Source organism: Lutjanus erythropterus, chromosome 13, assembly GCF_056507025.1.
Source record: "Lutjanus erythropterus isolate fLutEry1 chromosome 13, fLutEry1.hap2, whole genome shotgun sequence".
NCBI classification, from domain to species: domain Eukaryota; kingdom Metazoa; phylum Chordata; class Actinopteri; order Lutjaniformes; family Lutjanidae; genus Lutjanus; species Lutjanus erythropterus.
In genome coordinates, this window is record NC_139329.1 from 34152089 (window position 1) to 34171269 (window position 19181).

Below are 19181 nucleotides of genomic sequence, written 5' to 3' on the forward strand. Positions count from 1 at the left end.
TACATTCAGGATTACAGTTAGTTCATTTATGGTACAAACACTGTATGAATTCGCACAAGCTACCGCTAGATGGCGACAGATCTCATATGTATGAAAACACTAACATGAATTAATACCGCAGAAGAGCGTAGCAACCAAAGGTGGTGTTTTTAATGAAGAGCTTCACTCCGTAGATTAAAAAAACAGTACCCCTTAAAATACACATATATGGCGAAATGCCAAAATCGAAACCTTTCAGATCATCCTGAGTATTTTTTTCACAACTCCTCCGATGTTCTGTATTAGATTGGTACAAAAATGACGTAGAGAAGACGTATTATGAAAACTCGTGTGTGGCTAGCGAGTTTAACTGCTAGCTAGCGTTACAAATAGCCCAAACAACCTAAAAATAGTCCCTGAAAGCTAGTAGTTTACTTCACTTCAGTTTAAAAGGCTGTTATAATCCATCTCAACCAATGTCTTCACAAAAGGGGAGCCCACAAATGCACAAACAGGCGACGGGAAACAGGGTATTTGTTGTATCCGTAAATAGAGTCAGAGTAAGCGCTCATGCTCTTTTAATTGATCTCTGTGTTAGCTAAACAGCATGACCTGCTTGTGTGTCAATGACAGGCAGTTAGGTTTAAAATGGTGAAAATCAGCTTCACGTAGCGGCCATTTGTTCAAGCGACAGTGAATTAAACAAGGTAAGACCTTACTAGCGTCACTTACGTCTGTCGTTCTGTCACCATTTTCCGTATTTCAAACTTTTAGCCCTGCTAACTGTTACATCAGGGCTAACAACACTGACAGTAGCCTGGATTTCCTGTGCAGGTGGTTAGCAATCACATACAGTACGTGTGTGATATGTGTATATGCAAACAGAAGATATTAAAATGGTGAACTTTACTTTGCCAGAAAATCCTAATGATAACACATACTCATAATACCTGCATGAAGTACTTTATGCTGTCCAATTATATGATCCATGGCCCTGATCATGAGACACAAAGTTACAATTTATTATTAACAACTAATATATCTATTACACTTATTATGCATAATTTATTTTAAATAACTTCATATTGCAAGAAAATGCAATATGAAGTTAAAATGTTTGATTAAAAAGGTGAGCACACAAAAACATATGCTTCTTTCAGACATATAGTTTTCCATTTTATTTACTGATTTTTTTTTTTTTATTCTTCCTCTCTATCTGTCAGGTTCAGAAAGTCTGTGAAGATGCCAGCCGGTGTGTCTTGGCCTCGATACCTGAGGATGTTCGGTGCCAGCGTGCTGGCCATGTTTGCAGGAGCACAAGTCGTCCACCAGTACTACCTACCTGATCTGGTGAGGGACAAATTTAACCCTCCCCCCCAGTGGCAAAAAAGTGAGATGCACTGGGATGATCATCTACAAGTTTTCAAAAAGTTTGGAAAACACAAAAAATCTTGTACTGCCACTGTGTAGTGCCACTGTTGTGTATTGTTAAATAGTCAAAATCAGCTGTAGGTGTAAAACAGCACATATTATATTATATTTGTTAGTGTTTTCCTGCATTACCATAATGCATTTTTCGTAGGTGGTATGTTTTTTAAGTCTGTAGTCTGTTGATTTGAAACCTCAAGTGACACTAAAGCACAAATTCTTTTGTTGATGTTTTAGATCAGCAGTAAAAGATCAGTACGGCAGCTGGTAATATGTTCATGTGATGCTCTGTTGACCATTTATGCATGGTAATAGAAAAAAGAATTAAAACATGACTCAAGCAAACAGGCCCAGTCTTTCAGTATGTGTGTAACAGTGTTCATTGATGTTTTATTTTCTAGAGTATACCAGAGGTCCCACCAAAGCCTGGAGAGCTTCAGACAGAACTCAGGGGCTACAAAGCCAGAGAGGAAGCTGTCGCTGCATTGCAGCAGCTTAAAGCAGAACAAAAAGTGGACTGATGGACACTTCATCTGAGTGATGGAGGAAAGGACAGAGGCTGCCATGTGCCTGGGAGTGAAGTCATTTCTGGGACAATCTGCAAATGGATATTTTCTTTGTTTGGTGTTTTCTTCCAATGGAACAACGTGAAGTGGAATAAAATGCTGCACGGTTGGCATCTGGCTGCTCAAGATAAGGATCATATCTGGAACAAAGTCATTTGGTGTTTTCAACCATTTGCATCTGTTTGGTGTTGATTCGTCTCAGTATCATTTTTGAATGTGTTTGAACTTTTACTCCAAGTGAAATGTTTAAGAGAGTGAAAGAGGGAACGGTTCATGAACACATGTTACCTGCTCTAATCTGTTCAAAAGGACATCATTTGATTTTCCCTGAGCAGACAAAATGTAATTGAAATAAAAATATCAAACTAAGCTTTTGTCATTACTTTCTAGTAAATGTTTGTGCTCTATATGGAAATATTTACAAGCTTGCAAAATTAATCATCAGTTTTGATAATAAACAGTTTTCACAGCAGGAGTCTGTTTGACCATTCAAGGCAAAGAGTCAGAGTTCTGCTGTTGTGCATATTGAGTCACTAGAAAGGCTCTGATACACTAAATGGAACAGGAGCTTAATTAGTATCATTGGAAACACCTGTGTTAACTGTTTCATAGCAATGTGGTCGCCATGAAAAAGGGCTATTGATTAATATAAATTGTTTAAAGTCATTTATCAAGCAAAAATGCAAAACGTTCTTCATTTCCTTTTACTTTTCGTTAAATCTAACATGTATACGGTAATATATAAACAACAACAAACGGTGCCTGTGTGTGCGCGCGCATGTCGGATGTTGCCGTATCTTAGCAACAACTTCGAACAAAAGTGAAGTGGGAAAGATGGCGACACAGAGAGAAGATAACGCCGCTGACTACGTCAAGAAACACAAAATTCTGGAGCTCATGAACAACCTGACCGGCATTCTCGTCTTTTACAGACCTGGTTAGAAATTATTTACTCTCTGTGATGAAAAACGTTATGTTTTTTATCGTAGCTAGCAAGCTAGCTCGAATCACAACATGCTACAGTCCATGAAAGGACCACAACAAGTTTCTGGTTGGGCTTTTCATTCACAAATTGTACTTCATTTAACTACTGAGTTAGTATTGCTTCTTTCTGATATGCCTTTCTGATAGCTGTAACTTGTTTATTAATTTTTTATATTGATTTTAAGACTACAGATGAAAACTAGCCTTTGGCTGGTTCTGGCATAATATTTACAATATTGTTTATTAATAGGCACTGTCCCTGATAGATAAGAAATTAAAAATAAAATTATCTTTAACATCTACAGCAGTAAAGTGCAATATACACATTAGTGTAGCATTGTATTTTTAATAATTCAAAAACATCACATATGATAACTACTGTCAGGGACAAATTTTCTGTTGTACTTTACTTACTTTTGTACTTACTTTCTACTAGTTAGTTAATGTCCATATTCATTTTTATTCTGTTGATATTGTTGTTCTGTATTCTAGTATTTCGGCTGCTGCATTTTTTTTTTCCTTAAGTGTTCAATAATCATTATTTATTACAAGAAACACATACGTGCACCTTAGTTGTAGTGATTTATTGTGATTAATTCTGTCATTCAGAGAATCCCAGAGAGTTTCTTGTTGAGCAACTGGAACAGCTAAAGATTTCTCAGCAGAGTCGTGTGAAGGGGCCAGATCTGTTCAACAACACCAACCTGGATGCAGTCTTCAGGATATTGGACCCTACTAATCAAAAATACATCAATTTTGCTCAATACAAGCATGGTGAGCACAGGACATGGACACTGTTAATACACAGTTGTTATTTACACAGAAATATACTTGTAAGATCACTTGGAAAAAAGATTTTCATGCCTTTATTTATCAGGTATTTATGCATTATTTCTGTTTACAACTAATAATTACACTCATAATTTCTCATATGTTGTAGCCTGTTCATTCATCATTCATTTGCTACCTGTTGGTTCTTTTAATATTACTTCATACAGTAAAATTTAATAGTGACCTTTTTTTTCTACAGCTCTGACCACACTGGGGATAGAAGACATTAATGAATGTCCCGAAGGTGTAAATGAAGACAGAATATCGCATGAGACCTTCAAAACAGAAGCGTAAGAGCATCATGTAAAACCTAAACAGCATGACTAAAACAATATTCACCAGAGTTCTAAAATTCATCACATTATGAAGGTAATTTTTGTCTCATTTTGTTGTTACAGGATTCAAGGCCTGCAGAGATGCTCAGCAACATATAAACAGCTGTGAAGCTGGATGTTGATTTATCTGTGATATGTTGATATACATTTGGATGTTTTCAGTAGGACTGGTGGAGCTGTGTTTTGTAAAATTGGCAAATTTTATATAATTATTGTTATTAAACTGCTATTGTTAATATGTATTGTGATGCAGCCAGTTTCCCAGCCTTTTTACGCAAAAGTCAACAGTTACTGTGCCTGAAGAAATATCACCATGTCAGGGTGCAGGATGTGACGTGTTTTCTTTACTTTATTTAATTTTACTTGTTTTGTATTTTTTGGATTAGTTTTTGTTTTTGTTTCGTTTTTGTTTTCAGCAAACAACAAATATATATCTACGTTTTGTCAGTATTTGTGTTGGCAGTTCTTGTCAGAGTGACAGGGCGCGAGGGTCGTCAGGTTGCCATGGAAACCCGGAGGATTTAAAAAAAAAAAAAAAAAAAAAGAACCGTTGAACCGTTAAGAGACTGACTGACTGTCATTAAAAAAATCAATATATTAGCTAAATACAACTACTTTACTTATTTACTTTGCTGTCTGGAGGGCATAATACAGAACACAAAAATGTGTACCCCTAAGGTAAAAAAGAAAACAATGGAGCTTAACACGTAAGTAAAGTTCACGTTTTTTCAACACGTTAGCCAACAGTTTTAGCTAACTCGAGAGAACACACACAGTTAATTAGCTTTTCTAAACTGTTTGTTTATATGTTATTATCCCAGATCTTGTCGGGCAATGAATCACTCAGTATTAGGAGATCATCAAGTCAGTCCAAGTTCAAGACGCTTCACAGGTTCACAAACCCCGAGAGGCTCCATGTTGGTCGGTGGCAGCAACAGGAGAGCCGGTCGAGCTGCCAAAAGATCATTTCAGGTACAGTATCTGTAATCTACATGGGCTGAATGCAGCGATGGACTAAGTTACAAAACTTAAAGGGATAGTTTTCAGAAAAATGAAAATTCAGTCATTATTTGCTCACCCTTAGGCTAATTTAAGGTCTTTTTTTGTTTTTGTTTTTTGTTTTTTTTACAGGAAAACAGCGTGCAAAATTTCCCAAACAATTGAGGCGAATGGTGACCAGTTTTCAAATATATTTTAAAAAAAATCAACAACCAAAAAACCCATAAAATGCCTCTTTACCAGACCTCCGGTGTAATCCAAAGCCCCAACATGCCAAACTGACTTGAAAGACATCATTTACGCCATGTTTTTATCCTAAATCTTAACTTTAGATCCTTAGCTTGGACCCACATTCACATGTGCTTGCACAGTCTGAACTGGATGTGTGTGTGTGGTGTGATGGTGAGCGTGTGCAAACAGCATGTCAGGGCTTTAGGAGACTTGGATTACACCAGATGAGAAGTGGAAAGCAGCAGCACCACAGTGCAGACATACTCATTTACAAGTGAAAGTCCTGCATTAAAATCTTACTCGAGAGAAAGTACAGCATATACAGTCTATATGTATATATACATATAATATATATTATATAGTCCTTTTGCTCAAGTAAAAATTTGTGTGTATGTATATACGTATATAATCTATGTATGAGTTAAATTCTGCAAAAAGCCATCTCTGTTGGAAGACAGAATATTTTCTTTGTGTGTGTGAAATTTACAAATTAAGAATTTAAGACTAACAACAAATCACAAAGACTTAATTTTTGAATTACCACAACTGTAACAGAATTCCCAGTTTTATTGACAGTAGCTTTCTGCATGATTGTCCAAAACACACGATAAGGTGCAATAAGTGCTTAACTCATTCTGGCTGATGTTTTCATCTTTGCAGGTGTTGGACAGTAACAACAGATATGTCACTCCTCTGACCCTGCATCATGCAGAGTCAGAAGTTATGCAGCCCAAACCAGACAGTTTTTTTCTGGATGGTCTGTATTCCAGCTCAGGATCAGAGGCCTCGAAATCCACATCAAGTTTCAGGTACCAGGCAGTATCATTCACATACAGTACACCTGCTGATTTGATGATCAAACTAGGCTTGCAAATAACCATTATTTTCATCATTGATTAATGTGTTGATTATTTTCTTGATTAACTGATTAGTTGTTTGGTTTTTAAAATGGTGAAACATATTTATCACTGTTTCCCAAAGCACAAGATGTTAGTCCTCAAATGTCTTGTTTTATCCACAACCCATAGATGTTCAGTTTCCTGTCAGAGAGGAGTAAAGAAACTGGAAAACATTCACATTTAATAAGCTGAAATCAGAGAAATCTTCTCTTAAAAAAACTTCTCAAACAAATTAATCACTTATCAAAATAGTTGGCGATTAGTTTAATACTCGATTACTCTATTAATCATTGCATTTGTTGATCAAATGGCAGGTCTGACATTGATTTAAGAAGGAATCGCCAGCTCTGTTAAATCAGAACCACCAAATTCACTATCCAGTAGCCTTGTGAACAGACTTATTTATAAAGGGTTTAGTGATTTAGAGTTATAAAAATATGTATAACCTTCATCTGTGACCACAAAAATGTACTAATGACATTATTTTGCAGCTCTGTAGTGAGTAGCAGGCAACCATCCAGCCTGTCAATGTCTAAGGAGTCTGAGGATAGTATTTCCTCTCCAAGGGGTTGGTACACTTTTAGTATATATAGATATATATATATAGATATAGATATACTGTATATATATATTCCTTTTGGTGTTTATCATATCACCCATTGTTTAAAACGAGTCTTTAATTAACACAGTCCATCAGTCAAATGCTGGTAAAATATGCAAGTGACTGGAAGATTTCTTTCACTCATCAGCCATGAAAACATTTTTCCAATCTTTTGAGTTGTTAAAATTTGAACAGTGGATAAAAAAATATTTTATTTATTTATTATTTAATTTCTACCTGCATACAAAAGATAACATGAAATCCTGTATTTTAAGGTATAATTGAGTTTCCTTTAAAAGTAAAGTGTCATTTACATCATAGAAAGGATGGTAGAAAAAATAATAAGTGACAGAATTTCTGCAGTTTTATTAATAACATAAAAGTGTTGTTAGTGATAAACAAAAAATCCAACATGGCCTTTGGTACTTATACTACATTAAAAAAAACATCAGGTATAGTTTCTGGCATGCTGCGTGTAAGCATTTGTAAATCCATAAATCTGGTAATGGATAAGCTTGTATAATGAAGAGAATTTAAACATTTTAGAAACATGTTAATTGACGGTATATTCTGTGAAAACAATATATGTTGTGTTTATGTTCTACTCTACAGCAGACAGATGTGCTAATTGTGTTTAGAGTTTTGAAAATGGGACCACAGATTGAACAAAAGTATGTTAGTGATTGTAAAAACTAAATCTACAGCAATCTGTTATGATTACATCTTTTGTGGTATTTTATACATGTATATTCAGTGTTTATATATTTTGTTTTCTTTTGTTTGCTGCCAGAGGTGCCATGGAAAAAAGACAAGGTAATCCAACATGTGACAGAAGAGATGTTGGATGACACAGTAGAAATCGTTCTCACTGAGACAGATACCTTTACACTGCTGGACATACCCGGCATCATTGTGTCAGAGGATGATGCTGATGCAGGAGCTATTCAGTGAGTTAAATTCTCTGCTTGTTGGTTTCTCTCTAATATTAGCCATGATCTGAAATGCACTAAAGTTATTTAGACAATAGGAAACACCACTTTATATCTGGTCACAGTGAGAATACATGTCACTTTATGTTTTGTGCAAACATGCAAGCCAGTAACATGTAGTACTTTTCTTTTTTGTAACAAACTCTTCTCATTGTCACGCTGGTTTTACAGGGAGAGAAACATTCAGTATGCTGAGCTTTGCAAGAGCAGACTGGGCAATGATAAATATGTGGCACGGTCATCGCAGACACTATATAGAGAAAACCCCAAATCGATTCAGACCGACAAGATTACCATGGTGGATGAAGGTTAGGTTTAATTATCCTCTTTGTGCACAATAACACAGACAAACTGACCAGTCAAGTCAGTGGTGGTCCAACAACTCCAGTGTTCTGTGAGGTAAAGTTGCTATTTTAACAATAGGAGTCTGTATGCTTTGGTGAGAAACTAACAGTTTCTTGTCAGAGAGACCTGTTGCATGGCAAGGTAAAGCTGTGGAAATATTCCCAATGTTTTGTATGCGTACACATCAACTGATATCATATTTCAAAAAATGACAAACTGAAGTCTCTAAAGACAGCAGCTAAGTTTACTGACAACACTTTCTAGCTGATATCAAATGGTAATGCTTTAGTGAAAAGAAACTTAAATGTGAGTAGTTGGCCTTCCAACTTCAGATGATTGCAGAACTGTCCATCAAGGTATTGCTACAGTATCTACATAGTTCAGTTCAGCTTAAAGGTGGACAGTTAGTTGAAATTCCCTTGTGTCCACAGGCACAGTTGCTACTGGCTGGGACATCTATGACTCCTTCTGTGAGCAAACCCCTAAAAGCGGGAATGCTGACTGTCCAGGGAGTTCTGTGAACACCAGCAAAGGTCAAGAGAGGAGAGGAAAGAAGAACAGCAGCAGCGGCACAGGTAAAAGGACTTAGAAGAACACCGACTATGCTCATGTATAGTTCTTTGTCCAGCAAGTGCTTGGGACTGGAGAGGTATAAGAATTAACAAACATGTCCATTCTCAAGCTATTCATAGTATTATATTGTACAACATATTTAACAATTTGTGCTTTTTCTAAGGCTAGTTTTGCACTAACAGGCATGTGTTATTTTCTCAAATTTCATTTCATCAGGCAGTACCATTAGCTCACTGTCAGGAATGGATATGTATGGGAACAGTTCAAATACTGAGCCCGACCTAAGGTTGATCATGTTGTCAAAGTCGTTTCAACGCAGTCTGTTAGTAATGGAGAGGACCATTGTGAGAAACATGTTTCAACCCAAGCTGGCTGCTTATAGACAGCTGCCCATACTAGAAGGTAAATTCACTGCTTTCTCAATCAAATCAAATAAAAAAAACATATTTTCCCTCTTACCTTTACCTCTTACCAGTGCTATTTATCCATCTATATAGTCTTGGTGTGAGTTACAGAGCTTTGGTGATATTGGCCGTAGAGATGTCTGTGTTCTCTCCAATAATGGAACTAGATGGCACTCAGCTTGTTGTGCTTCAAATAGATTTGTAAAAACTAAACAGCAATGTCTCTTTCCAGAAGTCATGACTTGGTTACTCAAGATAATTCACACATCTTGTTGTGAGCGGTTTCATGTTCCAGTAGATGCTATTGCAGAAAGAAAGTATGTAGTTCCTATATGAAACTGCACACAACAAAGTGTGTGAATTATCTCGAGTAGGTGGGTCATGATTTCTGTAAAGAGACACTGGCGTTGAATTTTTCAAATGTATTTTCTGGCTCTTTGAGCACCACAAGCCCAGAAGAAGACAGATATTTCTACAGGCGATATCTCCAAAACTCACACCAAAAAAATCTGGATCTGGATAAAAAGCACTACAGGTAAGAGGAAACATTATGCAGATTGTGATTGTGTGCTGTAAGACCCTAATAGTGCTATGAAGCCTCAGACCGGGAAACAGGATGAGGAGGATGAGGAGACCTCTTCATCTCCAAGTCTGGAACGTCTCTGGGCTTTCAGTTGCGAGCTCACCAGAGGACACACCGTTACCAGCATGGCCTGGAACAAAGAGAACACGGTAACTAAAGACACACTTCTGACTGTTAAAGAAATTCCTTGGATTTTCCTAAATGAGAAAAAAAAATCACATAACAAAAAAGAGAAAATTTATTAATATAATATAATTTAATTAATAATTATCAAAATAGCAGGAGTTGCCCTTGATTCAGCGTTATAATGGACACACATTTACTTTTTTGCTTCTACCATTACTAGTCTTTGTTGAGTCTTTGATGAGTGAATGCTTCTTGTACTGTACAAATCAAATGTGTCAAATGTCTCTTTAAGGATATCCTGGCAGTGGGCTACAGTGACGGACACCCCGGCAAACAAAAGCCAGGTCTGGTCTGCAGCTGGACCATCAAAAACGTCATGGTATATTTAAACATTTTTTGTCCTTTATTTCCTTTAAGCCATTGTCCATATTTTGACACAATAGTACAACAAAAATTAAGTGGTAATAGGAAATATCTGCAGTGCTTTTTTGTGTTTTCTGAGAAAATCTTTTAATTTATGGGGCAATTGTGGTTTAAGAGGTAAAACAGGTGGTCAACTGATCACAGGGTTGGAGGTTTGATCCGTGTGTCCTCCTATCCATGTCAAAATGTCCTTTGGCAAGACAATGATCTTCAAATTCTTCTTAAAGGGATAGTTCGGATTATTTGAAGTAGGGTTGTGTGAGGTACTTAGCTTTCTATAGTTATCCAGATACATATTGGTAATAATTAAACAAGAATAGTGGTCAATTTATTGTTTTAGTTTATCAAATCTTAAAGGAATAATTAGGATTTTTAAATTTTGGTTGTATGAGGTAGGCAGCGTATTACCTATAGACAAATTCGGCGAAGTACCACAAGTTAACAAGCAGCCATTGCTGCAGTGGCATCTCCCTACAGTATGAGCACAAATTAATGTGAACCATCATAATAAGTTTACAGTTTTCTACTTTTACACTTATTACTGTCACAACATCTAACTACTATGTAAAATCTGAAGAAAACATTAATATCGCCATTCTAAAAGGAACGTTCATCAGTTACTCATGGCCACTGTTTAACGTTGTCAACCCAGTCATCCATTGTCAACAGACAAGAGCAGACACTGCGTCTAGAAGGGAGCCGGAGACCTGCAAGATCTTGAGTGAACATTTTGACCGAAACCATGATCCAAAAAACAAAACTTTGGCAAAAACAGTAATTTTAGCCCACAGAACACAGGAGTTGCTGGTCTACGGCTGCCTTTATCTGTTAGTTTGTGTTATTGTGTGTCTTCATTTAATCTGAACTAACCTTTTAAAACACAATAACACAAACAAACTAATAGATCCAGGCAGCTGCAGCCACGCAACTCTTGTGTACTGTGAGGTAAAATTACTTATTTTGCCAGTGGAGTTTGGCTGGCTTGGAGAGAGCGATATTTGGCTCATATAACTGTAGTTTCCCATCAGAAAAGGTTGTCAGATGGCAAGATAAAAGAGTAAAAATATTCTGAACATACTGTACACATTGCTTAGCTTCCTACATTGGGACTCCTTCTGTTTTCCCAAACTGGGGCTGTGTCGACCACCATCTCCTGTGGGTAAAACACTGACTTTGGATACGCATCTCATACGATCCTGTTTAAAAATCATTTGAACTATCCCTTTAATGGTCAGTCCAGTGTCAGCCATCAGTGTGTGTGTTTATGTGTGTGTGTGGTTAAATGAGAGGAAAACTGTGTATTAATGTAGTCCATTTACCAATGTAGTCTTTTTGAGATTGGCAGTGACTCTAAGTGTGTCCCCTGTGCAGTGGCCAGAGTATGTCATCCACTGTCATAGTAGTGTAACATCCCTGGATTTCTCAGCCAACAACCCCACCCAGCTGGCTGTGGGGATGTACGATGGTACTGTAGCCATCTACAATGTCCCGACTCAAACATGTATCGCCGACAGCAGGTGAGGAGTATGAAAACAAACTCATAGATCACAACTCTTTTTTTGTTAGCTTTCTTAATATCTTTGTTTTTTAGTGATTGTCTCAACAAACACCTGCAACCAGTGTGGCAGGTCACCTGGAGCCAACAGGAAGTGAAATTATCAGGGGATTGCAGAGCAGAGGTTCTCATCTCCGTGTCGGCAGAAGGCAGGGTTACCAAGTGGGTTCTCGGCAGCAGTGGTCTTACCAGCCTAGGTACTCTAGTCTGGCTGTTTTGTCAACAGCGTGATTACAATTTAACACATACTCTATGATGATAAAAGCTCTTTAAAGGAGAAATCTGAAAAATATTTACTGTAATTTATCATAAGTTGACAATGATGCCATCAGAGATTAAATAAACATGCTAAATTGAAATATTTGCTTCCGTGACAACAAAGCTAGAAATTTTAAATTTTTATTCTGGGCTTCAATAACTGTTTTAGCTTGCCTGTTTCATGTTTATCACAATTAAAAATGAATGCAGGATGTTTACAGAACTACAGAGTTTACAGAGTCCTAAGAAAAAATGTTAAAGGCAAGACAAAATACCATGAAATGTAGTTGTGTTTTTAACAGGTGATATACATAAGATTTCCTTTGATGCTCTCGTGTAAATTACTTACACTTTAACCCTGTATAGCTGTGCTCTAACACATAATCATGTCTATGTTTTCTGGCATCATGTCGTCTTAGACCTGATGATGCTGAAGAGGAGTAAAGAAAAAACGAAGCTCAAAGGAGACAAGAAGAAGGCAGGATGTTTTCTATCAGAACGGACTCCTGGTTATTGTGTTGACTTCCATCCAACAGTAGGTTGACAACAGAAATCAGATAGATCCTTGGCTGCTTTTAACTGAGACTAGTCCTCAGGCTAAACAGGTTATTGATGTGGAAAAAACAAATGTCTCCTCTGGACACAAAGCTAATTAACAGACAATTTAACATTTTAAGATGAACTTACTGGGTGTGTGTTTGACTCTGACTTGAAAATACATCATATATTTCTTCTGGATTGCTTTCACTCTGCAGGATTTCAGTACTTATCTGGCTTGCACAGGGGACGGCCTCATCCACAAGTGCTCCATCTACGAAACTAAGCACTTTCTGGACACTTACAAAAATCACATTGTAAGTCCTTCTGGATAAAACCTTTGGTTCAATGAAAATGTGTGAATGCACACACAGTATATTCCAATACCTCTCTACGATAAGCATGGTTTTCAGCTGCAAGTCGCCTTTTTTGTCTTTTACAGTGCCTGGTTTCAGGTCGTGCTGCAGTTCAATCAGGACTCGCTCCTAATGTCCATGCCCTTTTTTATTCCATTTGTCTTCCCCCAAACACGTATTGCAGCTGGTAGAAAAAAAGCTTTGGTCCTCATTTGACGCTCCAAAATCGAAACAAGTTCGGAGTGGGAGTGTCAAGGCAGTTTGTCATGTGTCAAGTCACTTTCAGTGCGTGTGCTGCCATTTAAAACAATGGATGTACTTCAAAATGTGAGCGTCAGATGCTTTTAGTGCATTTTGGCCTGTTGAATGATCTGAGCTTGTCAGTGGCAAAAACAAGTACTTTTGGTTGAGGTACTTTTATGCTGCACAGTTGCTCATAAGGATTATACTGTAGTTTAGTTTTACATTAAGGTTAAAGAAGAAGTCTTTAAGAAATCTCTGCATGTAAATGCAGGGCATGTCATACTGGGAAAACCTCAAAAGGGTCTCATTCAAGATGAAAATTATTTATTCAGAATCCTCAGAATCACAGCACTGAGGCAAATAACAAAAGGGTAGAAAAAATACACCTCCCTTTAATAAATGGAAAATACAATTCAAGTAATACAACTCATGGAGAAAGTGACTCAAAGTAATATAGAAGATGTGTTTGAGAAAAAGTTTAGATCACTGGAAGTTAAAACAAATGATCAAAATGACACTGACTAACCCCCGTGTAATTGATGTGTATGCCCAGAAACATACAGTATATTTCTTTATTAATATGTATATGTGTGGATAAATGTATAGATACATAAATGTGAATGTATTTAATGTACATGTGGGCAGTATCCAACCTGTCTGTCACCCCCCCCTTCTTTCTTTCGTCTCTTTTGTTGTTGCTGTTCTTTGTGTTTGCTTGTTTAATTCATAGCCTTGATTTAAAAAAAAAACATTACAAAGTGTAAAGGAATTAATTACATTTAGCAACAACAAACATGCAATTCTTTGTGTTGACTTGGTGAGCTTGCTATCTGTTTACAACAATTTGATCTATTACTATAATGTACATTACATTGACTCCATATCACTTCTCTGTCTCAGTGCTCTGTGAACCACGTTGAATGGTCTCCGTTCAGTTCTGATGTGTTCCTGAGCTGCTCTTCTGACTGGACCATCCAACTCTGGAAGCAGAACCAGTTGAAACCCGTGTTTATCTTCACATCCACCCAGGAGGCCGTGCGTGCCGTCAGGTGGTCCCCAAACTGGCCCACAATATTTGTAGCCATCAAGGAACATCAGGTGGAGATCTGGGACCTGAATTCAATTAAGTGAGTCAGATGAACCACTGTACGTCTTGAGCTCTGTCTCATTTACTTTTGTTTGCTGTTTCTGAGTGTGTTTCTAAATAATCCTGTGTCCACCAAATGCAAACCTTGCCTTTTAGCATGCAGCCAATCATCGTGCACCATACTGCACCTGATGTGAAGATGACGTCCCTGCTGTTTGCCAGAGGGACAGACTGTGTCTTGGTTGGGGACACTGACGGGCAAGTGACTGTCTACAAGCTCTGTAACCTCAGTGCTAGAGAAGGCAAGGAGGTAAGACTGAGGTGGCTTGCGATAATCTACACAGCATATGCCCTTATTCATTAATTTATTTGTTTTATTTATTGTTCTTGTATTTGGATTGCTGGGCACACAAGGTGTTTTTCAGCGAAGCAAAGTAGTCACAGGCAGGATATTGGACAGTTATGGAGAACGTTCTTGATTTCAGTTTTAGGTGGCTTTGCAGAACACTAAAGTAAAAGCATACTTGAAACCTCAGCTCAGGTTCAGGGTTTCTAAATCATCAGCCAGTCACTGGAGCAGAGATCCAGAGAAACACAGATTTATATTGATTTGATTTACTTCTTTTGAACACTAAAAGTATATACATGTTCATATATATAACTTTTTTGTTGTTTTTTCTTTTTGAGGAAAATGTTGCATATTATACCTTTAAGATATTTTTCCACCAAATTTGAGAACATTTATGAGTAAGAAGAGGAATACAAGAAAATAAATCATGATAGTCATTGTAAGGTAAACATTTAGCACACAAGTTAAACCTCTTGGCGCCTCTCTTGTGTTTTCTTCCGGGGCAACAGTTTGGATGACATCATTCAGGTGTGAAATAGGACTGCATGATATGAGGTTTTCACTACAGCGTAGTCAAAAGAATTCTCAATAACAATATTATCACAATATCCTGAGAAAATGTGAAAAAAGAATGTGTCATATTTGTCTCAGAAACTGCTTGAAATTGTAATTGCATTACTTTCACAAAAGCCAAAATCAGAGAATTTGGATTTCTTTTTTTTTTTCTTAAAAAATTACTCAAAACACTGACTCGATTAATTAATCCTGTCACAAGCTTGTCAGTAGAAAAATGGTCCAGACTTTCCTGGAACAATTATTTGCAGAAAAGACAAAGGAGTCCTGTTGACAGTTTTGAGAGTTTTACAGCTGAACTATGTGTTTGGCACGTTAGTGAGATAAGAAGGCAGGGGAAGTATTAAGAGAGGTAGTGATGTACACTAGAAAGACATAATCCTAAGTATGAGAGCATTTCCTCATTAAGCCAAGGAAAGATGTTATAAAAGTTAATTTAATGAATGTCACTCTCCATTCACACCACATTGTGACTCATATGAAATGTCACACAAATGTCAACCATGATGTTTAAAAACATGCACCCACAGTGGCACTCAGGCTGAAGTACACTAAAAAGGTACAATAATGTTTCAGATGCATTAATGGGCTGCAGTAACTTCATTAAACCACCAGATGTCACTGTGTTTAAAGCCCCAAAGCTCAAAGTCTTAGTAAGCAGAAACACAAAGAAAGACCCAAAGCTTCATAAGGCTTAATCTCCTCATTACAAGTGAAAAGGCCACCAGATGAGGTGATAAACAAAAGGAAATTAAAAGAATTTTAGTACATGCAGTATGTGCAAGAGGACCTGGATTATTTGCACAATATTATATGTTTACTATTAACATGATATCAGTATTTAATTTTTAAAATGTCACAGTTATCGTCAGAACAGGTATATCGCGACAACCCTAGTGTGAAATAAATATTTAATTTTATGTCTCGTGCAGCTAGACATGAAAAACTGCAATGCAAATGTTAAATTTCTTTTGTCATCTTCAAGATATAAAACAGTATAATTGTACTATTTCTACTTTTTTGTTTGAGAGCCACTTTAGGTTTGTGTTACCGTGGTTAATTCTCTTGAGTTAATGTAAGTATTGCCAGCTATTGAAAAGTTTGGAAAATGAAGAAAATTCTGGGCAAAAAGTATTAACAATGATATGAAATAGACCTCAGAGAGAAAAGGCAACTAAATCCACAAAGCAGACTAAGCCAGCTTGTTAAAAAAAAAAACAAAAAAAACACAAGGTGGCTCATTCAGAAAGAATTCAGAACAGCAGTCTCCATCCTTGAGTCAAAAATCAATCTGATTATGTTCACGTGGTTAATTCCATTATGTTTGTTTAATAATCAGTAGTTATTGAAAATTTTGAAAACGTATATAGAATTGTAGGAAATAGATATTTCATTCAGTGTGTTGTGCAGTGAAGCTCATATATTTATTCATAAAACAACACAACAGATAAAACAGGTGGACAAATGCGAGAGATAAAAACTATGACAACAGAACGTTTCTTAGGTTCCTGCATCGGTACTCCTGCTGCTTCTCCAAACTGGGGGCGTGTCGGCTACCATCTACTGTAGGCAATACGCTAACTATGAATAAGTACCTCTGAACAATCCTTTTAAGCACTGATTTTATTCTAAAGTTGTTCTGCTGGACATGAATGCATCATTTTTCTGTGATGTGTAATGCTGTCTTATTTTGTTGGTCTGTGTGAGGAGTTGAGTGGCAGTAAACATCACAGTCGAGCTGAGTGCAGAACTCAAGAATGCATCAGCTAGCACAGTTATTCTGTATGACAGTGCTTTCTTTCATTCACACACTGGCTCCAACAAATTGCATCACGCTCCCCAGACTGGCTGGTATGTCTATAAATGACAAACTCTTCAGGGCTGAAGTTGTGGCGACTTGCCTTTACGTTTCCCGGAAAAGAGTTTCAGGAGAGGGAATTCAAATGCCAAAATATATGTGTAAAAGTGAAACCCTTGTCTTTCTGGTGTAACAACCTCATGATTTAAGATTTCAAATTGTCAGACTTCCACACTGATGCAACTCGTTCACAAGATTAAATTACAACTTTAGTTAATTTTCAACCAGCCACTCCAAAATGGATAAATATATGCCCAAGGCTCACAGTACTGAACATATGATAGTGAAATAAGCTTCTCTGCCCCGTCTTTCAGCCAAGAAATTCACCGACTCGTCACAATAAGAAGCTCATAACGTAGATTAGAAGAGTGAAAGAAGAAATGAAATTAGATTTAAAAAGTCCTTCATGGTTTATAAAATTCTTTCACTCAACAAGGTTTAAAAGTCTTACTGAATCCACTGAAATAGACTGTAAGATATGCTCTTCAAAATAAAGGTAAAAAAGGGGTTCTTCCTGAAGGTCTGAGGTTCTACCTACAACCATTTCTTTATGAAGAACTGTTCTTTTAGGAAAGGGCTTGTCAAGGGCTCTTTGTAAGACTAGGGGTTCCATTAAAAGCTCTTTTCATCCAAAGAACCCTTTTTGGAAGAAAGAGTTCTTCAAGTATTAGGATTGTTTCATCAAGGGTTTGTCAAGGGTTCTTTTAGCCATCATCCAGAACCCCCTAGGTGGATTGTCAATAAAACCCTTGGAATATAAATAGGTTCTTGGTAGAACCTTCTGAGTGTGTTCTAGACAAAACCCTTAGAATATAAAAAGGTTATCAGTAGACCCCTGTAAGTCGGTTCTAGATAAAACCCACTGAATGGTTTCTAGATAAAACCCTTTGAATATGAAAAGGTTCTTGGTAGAATCCCCTGAGTGTGTTCTAGATAAAACCCTTAAAATATAAAATGGTTCTCAGTAGCACCTCCAGGTCTGTTCAAGATAAACCCCCCAGGTGGGTTCTAGAAAAACCTCCTGGGATATGAAAAGTTTCTCAGTAGAACCTTGTTAGTGTGTTCTAAATTAAACCTGTAGCGAGTGGATGCTTGTTTCCAACCAGAAGGTGTAAAGGTTCTGAACAGAACCCCTAGAGAGGGTTCTGGGAGGAACCATTACACCATAGAAGGGTTCTCTGTCTAACCTCTCATCGGGGGTTCTGGGTGACACCTTTCACAGATGGTTCTAGATATAACCCTTTATGTTGCGCTCTAGGTAGAACTTTCTGAAAGTATTCCGAGTGGAACCCTTTATGGTTCTAGTTAGCACCTTTATTTCTAAGAGTGTATACAAAACAAAGAGCAAGAATATTTTTTGATAAGGCCGTCTTTAAGACCAATCCAACATGAATTTTTTTTATTGTTAAAAACTTTTCAAAAACAATGAAAGTAGAACCTAATGAGACTGAAGTTGTTTAATCAGACGTATTTATTTTTTGTTAATGTGTACGACCAGTATCTGCTGACAGCGAGACTTCAGGATTCACATGAGCCGTAGTAAAAACACGGTGATGAGGCAACGCGCAGACAAGCAGAACCTCTGTTATATTTTTACCCTGCTGTGATCTTTGGCTCTATAAGGTCACATATCCTCATACAGAGCTGCTTAAGTCAGCTCTTCTGCCTGCTTAAATTAAAACACAGTGAGCAACAATGGGAAGATAGGAAGATATAAATCCCATGATGACGGGTCACAGGCAGAGCATGTGATTCTGGCTGAGGTCAAACGTGGAAAATGAGCTGCACAAACAGGAAAAATAGCTGAGGATTGTTATTTTGTGAGGCTTATTGTGCAAAAAAATTGTTCCTCACTAAACAAAGTTTGGTTTTAATTTTGAGCAGTGGGCCTGAGAGGATGTGAGTACAGTTTTGTGTGATGTGGTCCGGGTTTACATCCCTTTTTATATCCATTGAACTCTTTGTTTTACTTTGTGTTTCAGGCAGGGCTGGAAGTGAACCTGGATTTGAAAGTGGCATGTGGCACTGTTTCTCTTTGAGACTTGTTCATTATAAACCAAGTGGCCATT

The 19181-nt window shown here is 37.2% G+C and overlaps 3 protein-coding genes across 3 annotated transcripts; all 3 read left to right on the top strand.

Moving 5' to 3' along the window:
- Positions 1-540: 540 nt before the first annotated feature.
- uqcc6 (ubiquinol-cytochrome c reductase complex assembly factor 6) lies at positions 541-2342 on the top strand. The gene is made up of 3 exons (XM_084734280.1): positions 541-686; positions 1203-1329; positions 1809-2342. The coding sequence occupies exons 2-3, from the start codon at positions 1222-1224 to the stop codon at positions 1926-1928; spliced, it is 228 nt and encodes a 75-aa protein (XP_084590406.1). The 5' UTR covers positions 541-686; positions 1203-1221; the 3' UTR covers positions 1929-2342.
- Positions 2343-2792: 450 nt separating this feature from the next.
- efcab10 (EF-hand calcium binding domain 10) lies at positions 2793-4361 on the top strand. The gene is made up of 4 exons (XM_084734279.1): positions 2793-2910; positions 3567-3731; positions 3988-4078; positions 4187-4361. Exons 1-4 carry the CDS (start codon positions 2808-2810, stop codon positions 4230-4232), a joined length of 405 nt encoding a protein of 134 aa, XP_084590405.1. The 5' UTR covers positions 2793-2807; the 3' UTR covers positions 4233-4361.
- A 677-nt stretch (positions 4362-5038) lies between these two features.
- LOC146316966 (dynein axonemal intermediate chain 4-like) lies at positions 5039-19151 on the top strand. Its single transcript, XM_084734141.1, has 15 exons — positions 5039-5095; positions 6014-6110; positions 7644-7800; positions 8014-8150; positions 8619-8762; positions 8977-9162; positions 9742-9896; positions 10166-10252; positions 11668-11813; positions 11888-12048; positions 12529-12644; positions 12865-12963; positions 14146-14372; positions 14489-14642; positions 19095-19151. Exons 1-15 carry the CDS (start codon positions 5039-5041, stop codon positions 19149-19151), a joined length of 1980 nt encoding a protein of 659 aa, XP_084590267.1.
- The last annotated feature ends 30 nt before the right edge of the window (positions 19152-19181 follow it).